Source organism: Stigmatopora nigra, unplaced genomic scaffold (genome assembly GCF_051989575.1).
Source record: "Stigmatopora nigra isolate UIUO_SnigA unplaced genomic scaffold, RoL_Snig_1.1 HiC_scaffold_26, whole genome shotgun sequence".
Taxonomy (NCBI): Eukaryota; Metazoa; Chordata; class Actinopteri; order Syngnathiformes; family Syngnathidae; genus Stigmatopora; species Stigmatopora nigra.
The window spans coordinates 1801131-1825420 of NW_027551605.1; the positions used below are offsets into that span (position 1 = coordinate 1801131).

The 24290-nt window shown below is 42.0% G+C and overlaps 1 protein-coding gene across 2 annotated transcripts; it reads left to right on the forward strand.

The window, feature by feature from the left end:
• Positions 1-255: 255 nt before the first annotated feature.
• dse (dermatan sulfate epimerase) lies at positions 256-23746 on the forward strand. Of its 2 annotated transcripts, XM_077711555.1 has the most exons (6): positions 256-423; positions 9465-9921; positions 11722-11975; positions 15588-15827; positions 19379-19586; positions 21892-23746. In XM_077711555.1, the coding sequence occupies exons 2-6, from the start codon at positions 9509-9511 to the stop codon at positions 23624-23626; spliced, it is 2850 nt and encodes a 949-aa protein (XP_077567681.1). In that variant the 5' UTR covers positions 256-423; positions 9465-9508; the 3' UTR covers positions 23627-23746. The 2 variants fall into 2 exon arrangements, with proteins under 2 accessions (XP_077567681.1, XP_077567682.1); XM_077711556.1 differs by lacking the exon at positions 256-423 and having other exon boundaries at positions 9795-9917.
• Positions 23747-24290: the final 544 nt, after the last annotated feature.

Sequence of the window (24290 nt, forward strand, 5' to 3'; positions counted from 1 at the left end):
ACCATAAACCAGTATGTGAGAATATATGGAAATATAGTTCAACTGGTGAACAGTCTGAGATGTTTATTAAACATTATTATACACGCATGAACTAGGAATGTGCATGTATTGCAAAAATCACAAATACCCCTTTGAATAATTTGTCCCACGTACTCAAAACGCCAGCATTTGGAACCCTTCGAAGGGGCTGTATCAATGGGTCGCCAAGAAACATAAGGTTTCCTTTAAAAATCCCCCTCACCCGCCCTTTCTTCCCCCCTAAACGCACGTATACACTTACTAGTGTGTTCTTTCCTCGCCCCTACATTCCTTTGCACTCCTCTTAGTCCATGAAATCTCTTTTCCATATTGAAGTCGCTGCTATTACTGGATTAAGTTATTTTAAGGGAACGGAGTGAACTTCGCGAACTCTTCATCTGACAGGTAAGAACTCATTCCTTCACAGAGCTTTAAATTGCGATCGATCAGAACAAGGATATCATTGTATGCCCATTTGTATTGATGGAAAAAAAAAAGTTATCTGAATCCAGTCATCCACTCAGGACTGCAAAATCCATGTCACACATTTAAGATCACGCAGTTAAATTCAAACTATTATGAAAGCATCCCCACGACAATGTTGTCGTAAATTGAAAAGTTTGAAACGCTTTCCATTACTGCCCACACACATCCTTCTCATGCTTTCCCAACGAATATGTAGGGATATTTATTTAATTAATTTAAAATAGTTTCTGAAATTTGATGCCCTTTTTTTTACCATGAATTTTTTTTTTAATCTACTGGCAAGATGGAAACAAAATATAATTGTGTAAAGATTAACAACTTGTATTATTCATTGAACACAAGTGATACTATTGGTAGGCCAAGTGGCTGAGCTATTTAGTGCTCCCACTGGTCAGCAGGGTGGCTGGATTAGTCTCTCCACTGAGTTGCAAATTTTGCAGTTGGCTCATTAGTTGAAAATCATTCGTCTCTAGTATTGTTCTATAAATGCAAGTCTCTTACCTACCCATAAACATTTGAAAGGGGAGTGGTGAATTGAATAGCATACTTCACCATCTTGTCACTACAGTGAACCCTCGCTACTTCGCGTTCCACTTATCGCTGCCTGCAGAGCTTCGCAGATTTTTTTTTCAGGAAAAAAAAAATTAAAGATAAAAAAAAAAAAATTAAAGATATTAAATTTAATTCTAAATTACATCGTCCCACATGGTGTGGAAACAAAATATTCAATTAGAATTAGTAATTTCATCATTTTATAAATTTTAAAACACAAAAAAAGCACGTATGCGCAAAGCATCATGGGGGATCACGGCCGCGTCACTTCCGCATCACGGCGTTTCACGTCCGCATCACGGGCATAAACGCAAGCTGATTGGCCAGCTGAATGTACTCGACTCCCCATTGGCCCATTCACCACGGAAACCCAAGCTTCTCCCGATGCCCATTCTCAGTCCACGCTTATCTCGTACTGTACGGGACGCTTGAGTTAAACTCAAAAGTTTTGTGAAGTCTTTCGTGATGCCTCCCAAACGCTCTTCATCCCCTGGTGCTTCTAGTGAGCCGAAGAAAAAGCGGAAGATGTTGACAATCGCCGAAAAAGTGAGTTTATTGGACAGGTTGAAAGCAGGAAGTAGCTACGCTAGCGTAGCTCGACATTGCATCGATGAGGTAATGGCTGTTTACAAGCGCATCCTCACCGACAAAAAAAACACGTTTCCAACTCCCCATAACAATGTTTTTTTTACGCGCCGCCAAAGAACTGCAGAAGATCCATCCTGACTGTATGATGTTTTTGAATTTCTGAGTTTTCTGAATAAAAGTTTACATTTATTACATTTGCAGTGATTTTTTTGTATGCACTAACATAACACCTGCATTCTAATGTGGAATAAAACACCTGAATGAACAGCATATTAGCCTGGTGCTGGTTTTGGTCACGTGTTATACGTTTCTATAAGCGTTTTCTTTTTTTTTTTTTAATGGCGCCCGGCTACTTCGCGGTTTCGCCCTTCTGCGGGGGTGTCCCGGTCCCCATTAACCGCGATAAGCGAGGGTTCACTGTATTGTTCTGTAAATGATCAAAGATCCATTGAACGGCAAAAACGAATGTTAGTTTGCCTAAGTCACATTTTGGGTACCAACTCCTGGCAACATCTCAACACAAAATGCTAAAGACGCCTGGGGATTCCCGGCCTGTTTTTGTTTTCTGCTTCAGACAGTTTTAAACAGGCTACAATTTCTAACACTTTTTTTGCACTAGAATTCTACTGAAAACAAAATAAATGAGACAAATTATTCATTCATTCATGTTCTGTATCAATTATTCTTACGCAGGAGGTGCTGAGATTATGGGTAGCAGGCGAGGGACACTGGATTGGTTGCCAGTCAAACACAGGGAAAAGTAGACCAAAAAACAAAACAATCACTCATAGCTGAAGACAATTTAGCATACAATTAGCCTAGCATGAATGTTTTTGAGATGCGGAAGGAAACCTGAGTATCCAGAGAAAACTACAGTATTCCCTCACTTATCGCGGTCAATGGGGACCTGACCCCCCCCCCCCCCCCTGCATTACCTGCGTATCCGTGAAGTAGGCGGGCGCCATCAAAAACGCTTATAGAAACGTATAACACGTGCACAAAACCACCACCAGGCTAATATGCTGTTCATTCAGGTGTTTTATTCCACATAAGAATGCAAGTGTTGTGTTGGTGCATACAAAAAAAATCAAATATAGTATATATATAAAGTAAAAAACAGCAAATGTAATAAATGTAAACTTTTATTCAGAAAACTCAGAAATTCAAAAACATCATAGCAGAGTCACTCGATCCTTGTGGGCTTTGAAACCTGTCTTCTGAAGTTCGTCCTTGAAAAGAAATGTTCGGGACGGCATCCTCTTCCAGTAGAGTCCTGTTTCATCTATATTAAAGACTTGCTCCGGGACATAGCCATTTTCTTCTATCATTCCCGGAAACACATCCTCAACATAACACCTCGCTGCTGCTCCGTCTGCAGAGGCTGCATCTCCATGCAGCGACATATTCCTTAGTCCAACTCGCCGCTTAAACCTCTCACGCCAGCCCTTGATGGCAGCGAAAGCCGTACGTGGTCGTGGGTTATAGTCTGAGGCACCGGGCAGAGGATCACCTTCGTCGGCGTCGCCATCGCCTTCTTCCTCGTCCAGAACGTTGACATCGTCACCACTCGCATGCACCATGGCATCAAACAAAGATTTAGCCTTACTACGGATTAAGTTTCCGTCCAGGCTGATTTGCTTCGCCCTACAATCTCGTATCCAAATAACCAGTGCATGGAGAGTGTTTGGGAGGCATCACGAAGGGCTTCACAAAACTTTTACGCTTAACTTGGCGAGAAGCGTACTGTAAAGTACGAGATAGCCGTGGACTGAGAATAAGCATCCGTGGTGAATGGGCCAATGGGGAGTCGAGTATATTCAGTGAGCATTCAGCTGGCCAATCAGCTTGCGTTTATGCCCGTGATGCTTCCGTGATGCTTTCGTGATCCCCTATGATGCTTTGCACATACGCGATTCTTTGTGTTTTAGAATTTTGTAAAATGATGAAAATACTAATTCTAATTGAATATTTTGTTACCACACCTTGTAATTTATAATTTTAATTTAATATATCTGATTTTTTCCCCAAAAAATCCGCGAAGCTCTGCGCACGCGATAGCTGAAGCGTGAAGTAGCGAGGGAACACTGTACAACAAATGCAATATGCAAACTCCACACACGAAGGTTGGAACCCACCTGGGGTCGAACCCTCAATCTCAAAACTCTGAGGTTGGACTTGCTAATCTCTTCTACATTAAGCCAACTAAAATATACTTTTAGAGAAAAAAAATATACGGATACAATCGGTTGAAATGAGTTTCCTCCACAGAATGTCCGGGCTCTCCCTTAGAGATGAGGTGAGAACCCCGGTCATCTGGGAGGGGCTCGGAGTAGAGTCACTGCTCCTCTGGATCGAGAGGAAGCAGATAAATTGGCTCGGGCATCTGATTAGGATGCACGCAGGACACTTCCCTCGGGAGGTGTTCCGGGCATGTCCCACCAGGAGGAGGCCACAGGGCCGACCTCGGACACGCTGAGGAAACTATGTCTTCCAGCTGGCCCTGGAACGCCTTGGGATACTCCTGAGCTGGATGAAGTGGTTGGGGAGAGGGAAGTCTTGGCTTCCCTGCTGAAGCTGCTACCCCGTGACCCAATTTTGGATTAAGCGGAAGAAAATGAAATGATTAGATGAGAGCAATTTTTTTAATAAAAAATAAGCCAAAATAGTTTAGCATGGGGAGTCAACTGATGGTGAAGCAAGCCGAGTTCTGAACAGCACGTCTTCTCAAGGTACTTCCTTGAACTGAACATTCTATGTCATGCCCTCTCAGTCCGCCTTTTGAAATCGAAAGATTACAACAAAATTCCAGATTTAGGTTTCGTTGGGATGAGAGTCGGCAGAGCCAAAGGCTCTCCCGCAAAGGTGACAAATAAAGGTCTTGCTAGAACAAACTTGTTGTTTTTCCATTGCTTTCTCCCTGTGTTCTGGTGTTTGTTTCCCTACTCTTTTTTTGTCCCTCCTGTCTTGCCGTTAGGCTTGCGGTTTTGCCTATTTAAACCGCACTGATTATTATGTCATGTCAAAAGTGCCGGGAGAAGAAGCAACGCTTCAGACCAAACATTCCATCATGGGATAAGATGGATGAGCTGTGGGCGCTTACCAGGCCGGAAATTAGGGCTTCTACTCTGCTACTGTTGTCTTCATCTCCAGATTACTGAGGAACTGTGCGGATACGCTTGGAAGGGTGACTCTGCATATTCTCTACCTCAGTCCCAGTCTGTAGAAGTTCCCCATCTTGTGGAAGACGTCCTCTGTGTGGTTCCAGTTTTATCCAACTTTACAAAGTCTTTTTCTTGAGTCTGTATCCGTTTTTGCTATCGCAACCAAGATGGCGCCATTCAAGTGGCAGCTGGTGGCGGTAGCTCCGTCCACTCTTGTTCGTTTTGCTGCTTTTCTTTCTTAATGATTTGATTTGGTGATTCTTAATGATCCCATTTACTTTGCTTTACTTTGTGCTTTTGCTTTGTTGTTCTGCAGCTTTTGGAAATGCACTGTCTAACTTGTAACTGTTTTTTTTCTCTATCTGCATTCGCCCTTCTTGCTACTGTCACAAAGAAATTTCCCTAATACGGGATGAATAAAGTTATCCAATCCTATCCAATACAATTCATCGGATCGTCTGCTTCACTTCGCTTGCCATGTGTCTGCGTTACCTCATTCCTCGATTCCCTGTGTTTTCCCTAGTCGGGACTTGTTTTGTGATTTGATTTTTAAATCTTTGTTATTTTCTAAGATCCTGCTTAAGTTATTAAAGTTTTGGTATGAGCTCTACTTCCCTCGTCCTCGCCTACTTCCTTGCGAATGGGTCCTACTCCTCGTAACCTCGCCTCGACATCTACCCAAAGTTGTGACAGAACGATCTGACCATCATGGTCCCAGCGGCGGCGACTCTCCGGGCCCCCTAAACGAAGGGCTCGGCGGCCCCTCGAGCATCCAGAGTAAGGTTTCTGACGATCTTTCTGAAATTCTGGTGTCTGGCAGGACGCTTGGCTATAACTTATAGGGCCAGTGCAGACGCCCGCCGGATTGGCCACTCCCACGTCTCATCACGGGCCGGCGGGGACGCCCACCGAACCGGCCCTTCCCCCGCTTCATCAGGGGCCGACGTCCTCTGGACATCGTTTCGCGGTCTATCTGTGAAGGTTCCCGGGACCTTATGGTGGAAACTTTCCAACTGTCTGTTCAAAGCTTTCTTGTAGTGGATAGGATGTCGTCAGGCCATATGATAATTGTTTGCCTTTGTGGCTTTGATTGTCGGTTAAGGGAGTGTAAGCTGGGCCCAAGAACAAAGGTGTTCTGACTGTCCCAAGTCTGTACGTGGTATGGCTTTGTATGCACCTTTGATTTTCGAGGAAACATGATCCAGTTTTATCCTCTCCACGTGTTGGTAAAATTTGGGCAGAACGATTTTGAGATTTGCCTGATTAAACTCTCCTGTAATTATATGTGCGACACTTGGGTAGGCGTTCTGGTGAATGTTCATTGTGTCCATTATTAGGGAGCAAGCAGTACCTACCTTACTGTCTGATGGGATGTAGGCACCAGTGATGATAACAATGGCTATCTTTCTGGGCAGAAAGATGAGTCTGCCTCTCACCGACATGAATTCTATGTCTGGGGAACAGTGTCTAACCAGAACAGTGCTATTCTTACACCATCCCTCATTCACATAAATGCAAAACCATTTAGAAAGCTCTTTTTTCCTTTATTTAGAACGTCCTGTCTGATCTGGGTCCTTTGCCTCCCTAGCTGCATGGTAGTGTCGGGTGTTTGTGGGTTTAGCTAGGTCGCCGTGATTATTAGCATGGAGCATTCGCGAACGTAGCTAATAGCAGCAAGCTCTAATTCCAAATCATCCGTTTTTCTCTACAATGGATTTGAAGTTGGAAGAGATATGCTTGGCAGCGGAGGTTTGAGCGGTTGTTTTCTGAGTACAATGGGCCTGTTGGACAGCCTCGCTTCTGTTGTCTTTCCCGATATCTTGTCTTTCGGTATTTTAGATATGTTCCCGATGAAAGTCGCCAGAATCCTCATTTTGCTGCTAGTAAACGATGTATAATAAGTCGAAATGGTTATAGCTGAATTCAAAGTCCGGTTTTGACAAACAACTCTTGACAAGACACAAAACAAATGAAAAGAGTGCACAATTAGAGAGAGCCTCTTATCGCTGCTCGCGCTGGCGTCAACATATTGAAAAGAAAAATCTGCGAAAATCGAGGGAGTGTACTCCAAACTTGCATATCTAACTAATTTACCATTTATTGTCAAGTACTCATCAAGATCTTAGTGTGGTCCCGACAGCCTAGGCTAATAATATATACAACCTCTCACAGCTGCTTGCAAAGGCTTTCCTTTGATCTTGAACAGTTTCATTTCTGTGCCCTTTGTTGAAAATCAGACGTGTCTGAGCTACCCTCTCTCCAACCTCAGTGCCGATACCCTCCGCGAAGTTGGCTGCTTGAACATGGTAGATCGCAAGAGGTAGGCTTCTTAAAAAGTAGACCTTGAAGGAAAAAAGTGTGAGTAGCCCTGTTATACTCTATGGCAGGTGAGGAGAAACGCGACTCCCGGCCAAAATGAGTGTGGCTCCGAACTTCTTATCATATTTTGTAAATATAATGTAGCTTTTTGCCTCGTAGTTGATGTGTTAACTCCTTTTGCATTAATGTGTTGAGGGTGGACACTTACCTTGAAATGAACATTTTGTTTTATAAGGGGAAGAAAGTTTTATGGTAAATAATATAGTTTTCATTGTGTGTTTTATATATTTGTGTCTGTCTGCTTTGGCAGGTCACTCGTGGTGTTGCTCTTTGACTCTCATAGTTCATAATTTTTGCTCTTTGTGTCTATCTTGTTCACCACGCCTGCTCTATGGCAATATTCCAGTATGGTGTGTTTACATGCATGAGAACAGTGACATCTTCAATTCTATATCTGAATCAATCCAACCATCAATAACTATTTTATGGCTATAAAACCATTACTGCAGCTACCGCGCTGACTCATAAAAAAAGCATCAATAATAACCTCATACAATTGAAATATTATTTAGGAATATAGCCATATTTTAATCACCAAAAATCTTTTTTATCTGTACACTAAATCCATCCTCCTTTCTTTCCACTTTCTTTTCTATCACCATCAAAGCTAATGCTGAAAGTCGCGCCTATCCTGTCCTATTTCTGGCATGTTTTTATTCAATTTAGTGCTGAAAATGTTCATTTCCGGTTGTGACAGGCTTGCTTGCTTCGGAGTTGTCTGACCTTTCTTAACGATGTACAGCTTATCTTGAAAAGTGTCTTGAAAATGTCTTTGACAGTAAATCTGCAAACAAATGCATTTCTGCTCCTTCAGCCATTGCATGTTGACAAAACCGCGATTAAATCAACTCAACAATATATTTGCTGGTGCAGCTCACTCCAGATACAGTTTGGTAGCTCTGGCTTGTCCACTCTATCACTAGCCAATCATAGTTGGTGGAAGTGATGACGTATCCCTTCGCCTGCGAGAAGGCATTGGTGTCGCCAACTCAAAAACTGATGCAACAGTTTTATCAACGCTTGTTCTATGCAGCAGAGCGTGCAGAACTGAATGTGAGGCCTCAATGCAGATTTCTGACCTTGGCAACAAATAATGGCTGAAATGTGATTGGTTAGATGCTAAAATATGAAAACACAAATCTGAAAGCAGTGCAACCAGAGAAAAAGTAATGAAATGAAGCTGACAATTTGGAATTATTTCAAAAGTATTCATGGAGAAAACATAATTATTATCGGTCTGTGATTCAGATATTCTTTTAGGCCAGTAGAGAAGGCTTTGCAGGCCCTGACGGTCCACCACTGCATGAGACCCATGTATTGTTTATTGACACAATTTCTCCAGAATCTCATCTCATTTTCTGAACCGCTTTATCCTCATTAGAGTTGTGGGGGGTGCTGGAGCCTATCCCAGCTGACTCCAGGCCAGAGGCGGGGAACACCCTGAATCGGTGGTGGCCAGCCGATCGCAGGGCACAAGGAGACGGACAACCATGCACACATGCCCACACCTAGGGGCAATTTAGAGTGTCCAATCAGCCTACCATGCATGATTTTGGAATGTGAGAGGAAACAGGAGTACCATGAGGAAACCCACATAGGCCCGGGAGAACATGCAAATTCCACACAGGTGGCCACGACCTGGATTTGAAACCAGGACCTCAGGGCTGTGAGGCTGACACGCTAACCACGCGCATCACCATGCCGCCCGTAACTCTTCAGAATATATCGATTAAAAAAAAAAAAGATTAATATTTTTTTGACTCCAGGTGTAACCAATTTGATTGCAAAACAAAGAATTGATAAATATAAATGTAAGGAAAGCATTTTTCAGTCTTCCGGTTTGTCAGCTGGTCATTTCCCGAAGCTCTAAGCTCATGGAATTCACTCATTATGCAACAGAAGGCTGACTAACCATTTTATAAAGCACAGCAGTTGACTTTTAAGACTGTTTCATCCTAGTGGTTTAATGTTACTTCAGAAACAGACCAGTTATATAGCCTACCGCCCTACTCGTCTGGTCAAAAACGTGGATAAACTACTTTTATTGTTGACACATTGGTCTTCCGTTAAATATGATGAATAAATATGCATAGTAGAAAACAGCATCCAAAGTTGGGCATTTCATGGCATTATCTAAGATAGAAGGGCAAAATATTTGATGTTTGTGTTAAATAGTGGACTGTCTGTCTCAACAATCAACAGCTGTATCTGATTATTTTAAGAATGTAGGGCTTTTATACAGAGTATGTGCTAACTACTTCCAATACTTTCCTTCCTCAGCTGGACTCCTTTGGCAATGTCACAGACCTCTCTCTGATGAGACGATGAGAACCCACACCCGTGGGGCCCCTACAGTTTTCCTCTTAAATGTGGTGTTGCTCCTGCTTCCTTCAACTACAGCAGATTCAAGTGGAGGAATCCCCTTCATGGGAGGGAACTACAATGGCCATCCAATGTTGTATTTTGATCAGGCAGAGGTGGTAGAGCTTCAGCTAGCAGCTGGAAACACTCATAGAGAGATGGCAAGACGGATCCGTGAGGCTGGGGAAACCATGCTTGAACACCCAGATGAATACCTGCCTCCCTGGAGCCCTGCAGAGTTCAGTGCGCGGTGGAATGAGGTTTACGGAAACAACCTTGGTGTGCTGTCCATGTTCTGCTTGCTCTATCCACACAGAGCTGGAGCCCTGGATCTGGTCAAAGACTACATGGAGAGGATGGCAGCTCAGCCTAGTTGGTACATTTTCATCATCTTTATCATAATTGTTTGCTAAATCATCCACATCATAATGTTAAAATAACTATGATCAAATTGGGAGGGAAAATATACTTGAAGGTTTTTCGCCCATAATATCCGTTTTCAAGGTATCAGATCAGCAATTGTTATTAGCAAATCCTCAAAATCAGATCAATTGGACACACTCAAAAATATTTGATTGGGACATCATCATTCAAAATATTTGTATTTAATGTTTAATAATTGCAAATCCTTACACGGCTGCTTCTGAAATTTTATTTGAAACCTTTCTTTGAATCCTTTGAATCACAAGGAATCAAAACTACAATATAGCTGTGTCAAAATGCTTTATTTATGCATTCATAGTTAGCAGTTATTATACAATACAGTAAAAAATTAGAATTCATTAATTACCCTTTGAACTCTTGATTCTGTAACAATGATGCATTCATGCGTGGGACCAAGGTGTACTTGGCTTACTGTTCTGGCCGTCATGTTGCGCACCACCGCCTGAAGCTTTCACAGTGTGTCTTTACTTTTGTGCAGCGTGTACTCCCACTTCCTCACATCCTTTTAATCATAGATGCACACTCACATGCACATAAGACGTACAATCAAAAGAAAGATACAAGTACACCTGGACGCTAAAACCATAATGATAATTATCGTGAAATATTTTTTGTCAACAATCATAATAAAAACTAGTATGTACTTACAAAATTAATTGGTCCAGAAAATGTTTGGTTACTTGGATTTTTTATAAGTGGAGCAGTACATTATACGTAAATTCTGTACAATAATACCTTAACATAGAAGTGCCCCAATACAGGAGAAATTTGACATACAAGGAAAAATCTGTGCAAATGTTCGCCTTGAGATACACGACAAATTTTGAGATACGAGCATACGAGACAGCCAGTTGGCCGAGATGCGAGAGGCTGCTTAAGATAACTTTCACTCTGCATCTCCCTTGCGTGAATATAAATACGAGCACTGGGCGGAGCGTTGCATCTTTTATTTCCGTGTTTTTTTTTTGCGTTAGTCGGTTCAGAATTAAAAGGGAAAACAATGGGTCCAAAGCAAGCATGCACCATAAAGGGTAGTGCGAAGAAAAGGCACATGATGACAATCGAGATTAAGCACGAAATAATGGAAAATGATCAGAGTGGACAGACGGTACCGGCTAACGGCAGAGGAGAGAGAGTTAACACGTTTGGTTCAGTCCGTAATTATCACTTATTTAAGTCTTTTGGCGAGTAAACGCACCTTATGGAGAAGCACTACCAATTTACTCATGCGCAGTTTCTGGGTGTGATGACAAGTAGGCTTTCGTTTTTGATGATGACGACAGGGTCTATGTCCGATTATTATTATTCTTATTACACTTTTGTGACACTATGAAGCATATCATAAACTTACGGTACACACAATTCAAAATGGATTTAACCTTGTGCTATATCCTGGGCAAAGGTGTTAATGTATTCCACTGCAGCTTTCGAGTCGGAACTAGCTGCTTCCCCGTGCCCCGAGTGTATCCCCGGTTCGTTTTTTAAAGTTATCAAACTAGCCACGACCAGATTTGAAGGTTTCGGCCGCCATCAAAGTATCCCCTTACTCAGGCGGTTCATTTTACTTCCAAGTCCACGATGATTCCGCTAACTGTTTCTCCTATATCCATATTAAAAGAAAAATTTCAAATTTCTTGTATGTTGGGACACTCGTATGTGAAGGTATTACTGTACTTATTTATGTGTGGACTTTATGGTGAAGCTTTAAATCTCACTTTATTTTGTCCCGCAGGTTGGTAAAAGATGCGCCCTGGGATGAAGTTCCTGTGGCACACTCTTTGGTTGGGTTTGCCACTGCATATGACTTCCTGTTTGAATACTTGAACAAAGACCAACAGGAGAGATTTCTTCAGGTCATCGGCAAGACATCACATCTCATGTATGAGAAATCCTATAGCCGTGGCTGGGGTTTTCAATACCTGCACAACCATCAGCCAACTAATTGTGTGGCATTGCTCACAGGAAGCCTTATTTATATGACTCAAGGTCAGTAAGAATGTGTTTATTTTAAATGATTTGAATTATTTGTATTTTTTTATTTTAAAGATTTCTGTCTTTCCTGAGAATGAACAGGTTTTACGTCATAAAGGAGTTTACCTTATTGTGGATCATGTTGCGACGAATGTTAGCGCATCTGCCTTAAAATTCTGGGTTTTAGGGTTCGATCCGGGGTTGGTCCTTACTGTGTGGAATTTTCTCGTTCTGTGTGGGTTTTCTCTGGGTACTCCGGTTTCCTCCACATCCCAAAAAACCTGTAGGGTAGGCTGGTTGAACATCTAAATTCCCCTGAGCATGAATAGTTGTCCCATACCTGTCAACCTTAGCCAATTGTTCCCCTTATTAATGATGGAATTTCCCATTAAGTGATAATAAGCCGACAAACAAAACGTGGCACATATTTACTCACGTAGGGCGGACTTAAAAGTCTAAAAGTTTTTCCCCGGACTATACGAGGTGCTCAATCGCTCGGTGCACTAAATGCAAGATTCTGTGGATGTCGCTGACAGCTTGTCTGGGTACATTGCTTGCTGACACCCTGTATTTATATAGTGAAAGAGCGGACGCGACTGAAGACAGGGTGTGGGTGTGAAAGGGGGTGGGTGGAATGTACCTAAAAGTATGCAGAGAGAAAAATAACGTTAGGCTTGTGCGCATATGCTTTTAGCATGACAATATTAGCAATCGATGATGAGGTTTTTCTTTACTACCAGTGACCGAGACAATCTGGATTAGAGCCGAAATGGGTAAAACGAGATCGGTGCACCTATTAGACTGGTAAATTTTAGCTACCAAGGGCAGAAGTTTGAGGCAGTAAGTTGAACCAAGGAGCAAAGAACAGATGCTTATTTTTATTTATTCAGCAGTCAAAACTACACACACATACACCTGTCGCATACCATAGACCAGTGAAAACATACATCCGAATGCATGTCACTCAGACAAAACGTTTCTCGAACACTATAACGCTAACAACCTATGTACTCATACTTGCTATAAAGATCTCCCAATGATAATACAGCTATAATGATCTGCAAATGATAATACAGTCATACCTTTACTTACGAATGCCTCCAGGTACGAAATTTTCAGATTACAAAACCTTTTGAGATGTACCTCAACATATGAAAAAAAATTCAAGTTACAAAAACTACCAATACATTTCGTATACATTAACACCTTGAAATACGAGGTTAATGTGTTCAAACTCTAATTTCGATTTACTTGTAACTCAAATCAACATTTCCGATAGAAATGAACTAAATACAAATACATTCATTCCAACCCTCTGAAAAAACACCCAAAAACTGAATATTACAAGACAAAAAGATTTTTATTGGCTATAATTCACCATCTACTAACAGAGTAACAAATAATCTAGTCACTAGATTATTTGTTACTCTAATAGATTCCAGTGATTATGATGTTATGCATGTTGTCCCCCTGTGTGGGTTTTCTACAGGTAGTCTGGTTTCCTCCCAGATTCCAAAGACATGCATGGTAGGCTGATTGGACACTATAAATTAAGCCTAGGCATGAGTGTGAGCGTGAATGGTTATTTGTCTCCTTGTGCCCTGCGATTGGCTGGCCACCAATTCAAGGTGACCCCGCTTCCGGCCCGAAGTCAGCAGGGATAGGCACCCCCCCTCTGCGACCCTAATGAGGATAAAGCAGTTCAGAAATCGAGATGAGATTAGTTACAGACACACTGTAAATATTTTAATCTTACCCTACAGTAAACTTAAATATAATTTTGTTTAATTTTATTTTACTGTTTTTCTTCCGGTTTGGCTCTTTTTGCCTCGCTTACACCATCACTTTTGGCCAGAGTTTTTAAAAAGACCCTATCTAAGGATGTTTGTTTTTGTCTCCACTTCAAAATATTACGGAAATGACGCACACAAATGTCCTCCCAATAGGAGAACGCACATTTTCGTGGATGCACTGCTTCTTGCTTGACAATTTCCCTACACTCTACTGGGCTTTCATTGGCTGTCTCACAACAACTCTCCATGTTTCTTTGACCCCTGTTGTCTGCTTAAACATATGCTTCTAAGATGCTATGGCCCAGTGCCTGCGATGAACTCACACTCGAGCCTCGACCTGGTCCGCAGCCTGCGCTAGGCAAAATCGTGTTGCGGGGGCAGGGGAGAGGGAAGTCTGTTCATCCTGCTGAAGCGGCTGTGCTGAGACGTGACTTCAGATAAAGCGGTAGAAGCTGATCTTAGAAGAGCTCTTAGAAACATTATTAAAAGTCGTCAAAGGCAATATTCTTTCGATCAATTTTTATCAAAACGTATGTCAACAAGCACTGTCGAAGGGGAACTTAAATCCAAACAGGTAAGATGAATAAAATAAATAAATAAAAACACTTCTTTCTTTCACTTTCACCATAAAGTTCTTGGGTCAAAATGATGAAAAGCAAAGAATAAAGCAGTATTAGGAACAACTCCAAAAGCAATGTGTTAAACTCCATGAAAAATGAGGTTCGGAGGCACAAGGATCAAGACCTCACAGCCAGAGTGGCTATGTCATTGTCCCAGAACAAGCGTCTATAACAGGGGTGGCCAACCACTCAGAGACCAAGAGCCACATTTTTTACTGTGTTACCGCAAAGAGCCACATCACACACATACCTTTGCTCAGCCAGATTTATTGTAAATGTCACACACCAGCAAAGTATTGACTCCTACAGTACTAACAGCACTATTATCAACAATGAACATTGTATGCACTGTTTCACACAGACAAACTCTCAGTTCAACCATGTCCACAAACAAAAATATAATAATTTACAATAGCGTTTTTCTTTTACTATGCATGTTACTTAGTGGGACTTCTGTCATAAAATCAGAGCCTATTTTTGCGCAACATTCGCTCCTTGTGAGCTGTCATTTATTATGAATGGCTTTTAACTAGCGCGCCCATCACGTGGGTGTACACCTCGCTCTCCTATTGGCTGCTCCCAGCTGAGCACTCTCGCCATTGGTCTGCCTCGCAGGGGGTGTGGCTTTTTCAGCCGACGTTCGATCTTTGGGATACTTTTTGTGTGCGCGACGCCGTTCATTGTCGCTTCTGGTTCACGGGAGCTCTCCCACTCTGTTAAAAACGTTTACTCAAATGACCTTGCTCCTACTGAGAAACTTTGAGGTATTTTCATCCCAAGCACATGCGCATTGGACGAAAATACCGTATTGAGCTCAAGCGAAGCGCACACGCAAATAAAAATAAAACACAAATACAAACTTTGATATGGACGTAAGAGCCGCATGAAACCGGGCAAAGAGCCGCATGCGGCTCGGGAGCCGCGGGTTGGCCACCCCTGGTCTATAAAGTGGTCTTTTGGTGGAATGGTCACGCTTATACTCCATCAGTAACCATTACCCCGCTAATAGCCAAGGGGAGAGAAACTCTTTCATAACAATTTCTAAATAAAATACAGGTTGCTCTAATAGAATGTTTCATTTTTATAGCTTTCGCAAATTTTGAAATATTTCTTACCATTGCTTTCCAGACAACATTCAAACGACACCAGTGTCAGATTACAATTCTAAGAAATGTCTAACACTCACTCATGCAGTCTGTCAACATGTTTTTTAGGATATCTACAAGAGGCTTACTTGTGGACCAAGCAGGCTCTTTCCATCATGGAGAAATCCATTGTTCTTCTTCAGGATGTCACGGACGGATCCCTGTATGAGGGAGTGGCCTATGGGACTTACACAACGCGCTCTCTGTTCCAGTATATTTTCCTGGTGCAGCGCCACTTTTCCATTAGCCACTTCGACCACCCTTGGCTCCTGAAACACTTTGACTTTCTATACAGGACCATCCTTCCTGGTAATTTGCACATCACCCTTTGCAACCACTGGCTTTATTCAAGTTATTTTAACTGTTATTGTTCTCATGAGGAAAAAAAAGAAACTGCTCTTGATATGAGTAAGGAAGGTCAAGATCTGATATAGGGGGCCTAGCAGCTAATTGGTGAGCGCAATCGGCCTCAATGTTCTGGGTTCAAATCCAGGTCAGTGGACCGCTGTGGACTACATGGGTTTCCTCTGAGTACTCCGGTTTCCTCCCACATTCCAAAGATATTGTCCCCAGGAATGAGTGTGAACATGAATGGATGTCTGTCTCCTCATGCCCTGGTATCGGCTGGCCACCGATTCAGTGTCCCCCTACCTCGTGCCCAAAGGTCAGTTATGTGACCAATGTTAGAATAAAGTCACTCAGTTGATGGATTGATGGATTGATGGATTGATGGATGGATGGATGGATGGATGGATGGACGGACAGACGGATGAATGGATGGATGGATGGACAGACAAACGGATGGACGGCGGGATGGGGAGGGAGGGAGGGAGGGAGGCGGGGGTGGATGTACAAACAGATGGACGGAGGGATGGGGAGGGAGGGAGGCCGGGGGGTGGATGGATGGATGGACAAACGGATGGACGGAGGGATGGGGAGGGAGGGGGGGATGGATGGACAGACAAACAGATGGACGGGGGGATGGGGAGGGAGGGGGGGTGGATGGATGGTTGGATGGATGGATGGATGGATGGATGGATGGATGGATGGATGGATGGATGGATGGATGGATGGATGGATGGATGGATGGATGGACGGATGGACGGACGGATGGATGGATGGACAAACGGATGGACGGCGGGATGGGGAGGGAGGGGGGATGGATGGATGGACAGACAAACAGATGGAGGGGGGATGGGGAGGGAGGGGGATGGATGGATGGATGGATGGATGGATGGATGGATGGATGGATGGATGGATGGATGGATGGATGGATGGATGGACAGACAAACAGATGGAGGGGGGATGGGGAGGGAGGGGGATGGATGGATGGATGGATGGATGGATGGATGGACAAACGGATGGATGGACAAACGGAGGGATGGACAAACGGATGGACGGATAAACGGAGGGATAGAACTGACATAGTAGACTGGTGGATTATGACATGAGACCTGTGGTGTTATTTAGAAGACAACTCTTTGTGGAACATGTCCCAAGGACTAATGATTTTTAATCATAATCCAATTTTTTATTTTTATTGAGGCCTCTTAGGAGTTGTATCAACACGGAACACAATGTAATAATTTGTAATTCGTTAACAATACACTTTTGAACCCGAGCATATCCAGGTTTGTATGCACGTATGAACTGACGTTGTCTGTCTGAACATTGAAGCAATTAGGTACACCCCTGTACTGATTACTAGCCAATTGTGTACCTAAATAATCTACTCTCTAAAATACAACTCTAATTTCATGTGGAATGATTCATAATTTTCAATCTAACATCATATGTTAAGACAACCCGGGATTTAAATCAATTACTACGTCAAGACTTTATTCGCTTGGTTTTGACCCAGGGCGTTTTACCTCTAACTCATGGTTCTCCTCAGTGGAATATGCATTACTGACCAGATGCCACACACACATTTTTTTCCAGATGGCAATTAATGGACAGATGAGAGCGATAGCGAGAATGAGTGGCATAAAACAGTAGCCATTGTATCAAGAATCACTTATCACATGTAAAAGCAGAGAGAACTATTATATTGTGTATATATAAAAGAAAATAACAATAAATTAGTGTTGTTTTTTTACTGGCCGTGAAATTGTTGGAAATTCTCCACCATCACACGGATTTTGAGGGTGCATGGGAGTTCTGTCAACTGCTAACCAACGTGTGTGATTGATTTTGAGTAGGTAATGGATTGTATCATTGGGGAAGTCCTGTACTGGGATTCTCAAACATAGAGGATATTGGTTCCTCAGTGTTGACAGTTTGGTGTGTGACTCTGATTTGTTCCCAGTGTGAGATGGACTCCACCAAAGCTGTTGTTTGCCAAAGATCCCGTCAACATTTCATTTCTATGAACAGAAGAGAAATTACTGTTTGACAGCCTCAATATTGCATCCCACCAAGCTCCATCAAGGTGCTTCAACTCAGGGTCAGAGATGAGATCTCCAAGTGCAGGAGTTTAAGTATTTTATTTACACATATAAGCACATATATGTGCACCTGTGTGGAGTTTGCATGTTCTCCCCAAGCCTGCGTGGGTTTCCTCCAGCTGCTCGGGTTTCCAAAAACATGCATGGAAGGATGATAGGACACTCTAAATTGCCCCTAGGTATGGGTGTGACTGTGCAGGGTTGTCCGTCTCCTTGTGCGCTGTGATCGGCTGGCCACCAATTCAGGGCTTCCCCTGCCTCTGGCCCGTAGTCAACTGGGATAGGCTCCAGCACCTGCCCGCAACCCTAGTGAGGATAATGCGGTTCCAAAAATAAAATGAGATAAGAGATGTATATACTTTGAATGAACTTGACTTGACTTCAGATAAACAAGAAGTAAAAGAATCTTAAGTGACCTTGGTGATCTATAAGATCTTCAAAGGCAGGTTCACTATTACTATTCTGAGTTCCGTGTCAAATACAGATTTAAATAGAGTAATACCTTGAGATAAGAGCTTAATGCGTTCCGGGACCGAGCTCATGTGTCGATTTACTCGTATCTCACATCAACGTTTCCCATAGAAATGAACCTAATTCCTTCCCATCCTCTGAAAAACACCACAAAACTGGATATTACAATGGTAAATATTTTTAGTATTAGCAAGCCAGTATTAGCATACACCACCACCCATTTTTGATTACCGTATTTTCACACCTATAAAACGCATATTCAAACATCTTCAAATCTGTCAAAGTCCTCATCTTCTGTATCCGACATATAGTTGGCCAAAAATGGGGTTTCGTAATAGTGATTCCAGCTTTGACGAAAGCTCAAACTACAGTGCTCGCCGGCAATTTTGCCTAGGCATCGACACTCCATTCCAAATCGTCACAAAACTCACGCAACGCTGCCTGCCTTTGTATGGGTATCCGACACTCATCACTCCCAAGCCATTCGCAAAGCTGTTCCTTCTTGCTGTTAAATTGTGTTCGATCCATGGCTTCAGTCCATTTTCCAAGCGTTAACACCCGCATTCTGTTGCCATTCACTTCAGGCATTTCCTTTGTATTGGTCTATAGTGCTGTTTCTTTGAGTGTTGAGGGGTTTTTTTAGGGTTAAAAGCACTACGAGCACATGGAAGTCAAATGCCATGCCACTCGCCTGGGATGTTTTGAATGGATTTACCGTAACGCTTGGAATACGCAGGGAGGCTATTTTTAGGGTGAACATCTGCTGGATTGATCGCAATAAGTAGCGTGTCTGTGTTGCACCCTGCATTTCATATTGCTTGAAACACAGGGAGAAATAATCACACAGTGATTAGTTGTTGTCTTCAACCAACTTTTACTGTAATGATTCACACAAAAAACATACATATATATATTTGTTTGATCTTTGTCTCCTTTTTTTAGGATTTCAGAGAACTGTCGCCATTGCTGATTCCAACTACAACTGGTTTTATGGACCGGAGAGCCAGCTGGTCTTCTTGGACCGTTTTGTAATGCGTAATGGTAGTGGGAACTGGCTGGCCAGCCTGATTCAACAAAACAGAGTGACAGACGGAGTGGGACAGGCTGGTAAAGGCCAACGATGGTGTACTCTTCACACCGAATTCATTTGGTGAGATTTGCAATATTTAAACAAAAAACATTTTATGCACAGACATTTCTATGGATGCCACACTAATCACAGTTGTTAAATTAAAATATGGAGCCTTTGCTGTTTTTAAATATCCCGTCATTGGACACCTAAATCTTCTCGTCAGATGAATATTCTGCTATTGAAATAGACATCCCTATTGACCTCAGGGGATGTTGTCTGCGTCATCCTCGAGCTCTTGTCCTTTACCAGAGAGACCTGGAAGTGTGAGGGTTATGTGCAGTATCTCAGCAGTTCCTACGATTGCAATCTTTTGGACTGATGCTTGTGCTGGGATCAGCTGGAGCTATTCCAATTTAGGGGTCACTGCCCCGGGTGCTCACTGTCATGGGACCATCAGGTTCTTTCTCCACCTTCTCGTGTTCTTCTTTCCTGCTGTTGGTGTCAGCTCATATTGCCACATTGCTCTGACCCTCTGACCAAAAACTCCCTTTCTGGGTACTTTTTAAATCATTTTCCTGTACAATGGCACAGCCACTCCAGCGAAGAGTTATTGATTCTTCTTTGAGTTATAACACTATCTTTTCTTCGTGTGCTTAATCTATCTTAATTTTTTCCTCACTTCCTATGCATAGTGATCCGTGGTGGGCTTCATCACCAATGCGGTCCTTGAGGATAAGCAGTCCAGAAAATGAATAAATGAAGGAATGTGAAATCAGACAAAATCTTACTTGTTTTACACAATCTGGATTACCTAAATATTAAATAAGGTAATACCTTGACGTAAGAGCTTAATGCATTCCTGGACCGAGCTCGTATGTCAATTCACTCGTATCTCAAGTCAACTTTTCCCGTAGAAAATAACTAAACAAAAATTAATCCGTTCCCACCCTCTAAAAAAGCACCAAAAACAGGATATTACATTGGAAAAACATGTTTTATTTGTTCTAAGAGTGCACGTAGGAAGGAGAGAAAAAAAGGACAGAAGAGACACTTAACGGCAACGCGCTTGCAACATATCAGAAACTTAAAATTTAACTTACTGTATTTACTCGCATATAAGAAGCTTTGGTCGGACAAAAAAAATGACTGAATCGAGGGTACATCGTATATGCGTATAAAAACATGACATGCACGAAACTGCAAGTTGACGACACCATAACATCATGACGTCACGATGCGATGGCGGTGTGACGTCATGATGCAATGGCGGTGTGATGTCATGATGCAATGGCAGCGTGACGCAAGACAATGCGGCCTATACGGTCATTTATTTCAAAATAGAGAAAAGATAAACATAACATGCTAAACAAGAAAAAAATGTACGTATCTTGCATAAAACCTGAAAAAACTCACGTTCCCATTGCTGCTCGCATTGAGAGCTCGTTTCAACAGTACTTAGATATTAAACAGTACTTGGATATTAACCTCTCTCTGTCATGAATCAACAGTAAATATTTAGATATTAAACTCTTGTGAATATAATTTTGAGAGCTGGTTTCAACAGTACTTAGATATTAAACAGTACTTAGATATTAAACACTACTTAGATATTAAACGGTACTTAGATATTAAACAGTACTTAGATATTAAACATTACTTAGATATTAAACAGTACTTAGATATTAAACAGTATTTAGATATTAAACATTACTTAGATAATAAACAGTACTTAGATATTAAACATTACTCAGATATTAAACAGTACTTAGATATTAAACATTACTCAGATATTAAACAGCACTTAGATATTAACCTCTCTCTCATGAATCAACAGTAGATATTTAGATAACTGATTTTAACAATACTTACTCTCTGTCACCATTTGACTGGCGATCAAAAGACGGGACCAAACTTCCGTCGACCAAACGTCCGGCGACCAAACGTCCGGCGACCAAACGTCCGGCGACCAAACGTCCGGCGACCAAACGTCCGGCGACCAAACGTCTGGCGATCAAACATCCGGCGACCAAACGTCCGGCGACCAAACATCCGGCGAACAAATGTCCGGCGACCAAACGTCCGGCGACCAAACATCCGGCGACCAAACGTCCGGCGACCAAACGTCCGGCGACCAAACATCCGGCGAACAAATGTCCGGCGACCAAACGTCCGGCGACCAAACGTCCGGCGACCAAACATCCGGCGACCAAACGTCCGGGCGACCAAACGTCCGGCGACCTAATGTCCGGCCAGGGTGGTATGGATGAGGAATAAATTAATAATTTCAAATGAAGAATGGTGTGAAATAAGAGTTGACATACGTTGTTTTTAATGTTGTTGAAACTATCATTTGATAAGATTCTTCATTTTTATTGTTTTTTAGGTATGACCCAAGCCTCACTCCAAAGCCTCCATCTGATTTTGGAAAATCTCGGCTCCATTATTTTGAAGACTGGGGTGTCGTGACCTACGGCAGTGCGTTACCTGCTAGTCCAAACCATTCCTTTCTTTCGTTCAAATCAGGAAAACTTGGGGGGCGAGCAATTTTTGATATTGTTCACAAGAATAAATACAAAGAATGGATTAAAGGTTGGAGGAACTTCAATGCTGGCCACGAACACCCTGATCAAAATACTTTTACCTTTGCACCAAATGGAATTCCATTCATCACTGAGGCACTATACGGACCTAAATACACATTGTTAAATAATGCAGTATTGTTTGGCCCAGCCCTTTCAGGGAGTTGTTTCAAGCCATGGGCTGGCCAGGTGACAGAATCCTGTGATTCTAAATGGCTGAAATACAAGGTAGGGCATGCTGCTGATGCTCAGGGGAAAGTAGAAGCTGCCATGGAAAGACAAGGCATGGTCTTTATTCGTGGTGAAGGACATTCTGCCTATAATCCTGAACTGAAAATAAGAAACTTTCAGAGAAACATCCTCCTTCTGCAACCACAACTCTTACTTTTGGTGGACCATATCCATTTGAATCCTGATAGCCCATCCAAGGCCATGAGCACATTTTTCCACAATACAGAACTGCCCTTCAAGCACTTTCAAGTAGATAGTTTTCACGGAGCATTTATATCTCACAATGAAGACAAGTGTAAAATGTTCTGGATGGATGACACGGGATACAGTGATAGAGGGGTGGTCGGTTACTGGGGTTATCCACGGGGGTATCCATACAATGGCTCTAATTATGTGAATGTCACAATGTCATTAAGATACCCTCACACCCGAGTAGGTTATATTTTCCTTGGACCAGGTGTGACTCTAACCAGTTTTAGCTTGCGTGGTGATGACGAACGAGTTAATATTTACTTAGCCACTAAGAAACACACCTACACAATTTACCTGGTGACTGGAGAGCTTGTCGGCAAACCACTTTTTGCTATGGTAATGATGAACAAAAAGAAGATTGTATTTGAGAAAGCGCTAAATCCAACAGATAGTTCACCTCTGGAAGTAGAGGAATATGTCAACATGATGGAAGACAACCTCGAGCATGTAAAGCCAGTCTTTCAACAGATGGAGCGACATATTCTTGGTAAAGTTCTACATACTGACAGCTTCCATAAGACTGCGGAACACCTCCTCCACATCTCTGATAAAAAGAAAACGGAAGAAGTCATTGAGAGGATGTTTACTTTGTCCAAGAAACAGTTAAAGGATAAAATGGGGAAGAAAATGAACTTGAGGGAGAAGCTGTCTGAAAATCTGCCAGACATTTTTACACCAATTGAGGTAAATGAAAAAAAAGTCAGACAGGGGGCATCTAAGCATGTTTATGATGAAAGTCCAGAGGAGGGAGACACGGATGTGCAAGGATTCATAGAATATGCAGACAGAAAAGGTGGCTTTGGGAAAGGACAAAAATTTAAAGATGTAAATATGTTAGTGACTACTGGGACTGACCGCATTTCCAACATGGCCTCTTCCATAAGACTGTTTCTCCTCTTGAACACTGCCACTTTTTTTCTGTTGCTGACTGTCTTATTGACTCGCTTTCACAGAGGGCGAAGTATACATACACAGAGATGTTTTTATACCATCCTTATTATTGACTGCTTGATCTTACTGTATCTCTACTCCTCCTGCTCTCACATACAATGTTGACATCGTGAGTGTGAATGTTTATCTGCCAATATTATTTAAAACACAACAATTGTCTAAGTCTTTTGAATATCATTGAGATTGGGCATACTGTATTAAAGTTGGGGTTATTTTACATTTAAATGTTATGTTTTTATTATGACATTAACTACATGAAGTTAATGTAGATCCATGAAAATCATCGGCTCCTCGCCACAGCATTATTTTGCTCAGTACAACAAGAAAAGATTTGTATACTGACCATGAATTTAAAAAAAAGAACAAAGCAATGTATTGTTAGTTTACCCATTATTATTTTTTTCAACAGTTTGGTTAGAAGTATTTGAATTGCCCTACATTGCCAGTCCATGATCTTTTGTGACGAGAAGCATTCAGAAATGGAGAAAAAAAGAAAAACTATATTTAAGAAAGATTTTTATCAAGCACAATCAATGTTTATACGGGAATATCGATTTATTTTCTCGAGTTATTGAATATTTGTTGATGTAAGAACGCTAGGTGCTGTTATGAAGCATTTCAATTATAGAGTGAATTGTATAGGGAAGGCTACAAAAAATAAAAATAGATGTGTAACATGGCCATGTCCATAGAAATATGTGCGAGGGGAGGGAGATGTTCTAGAACTGGTGTCAGAAAGAAGTGAACTGAAGATTAAACTATGTTACAC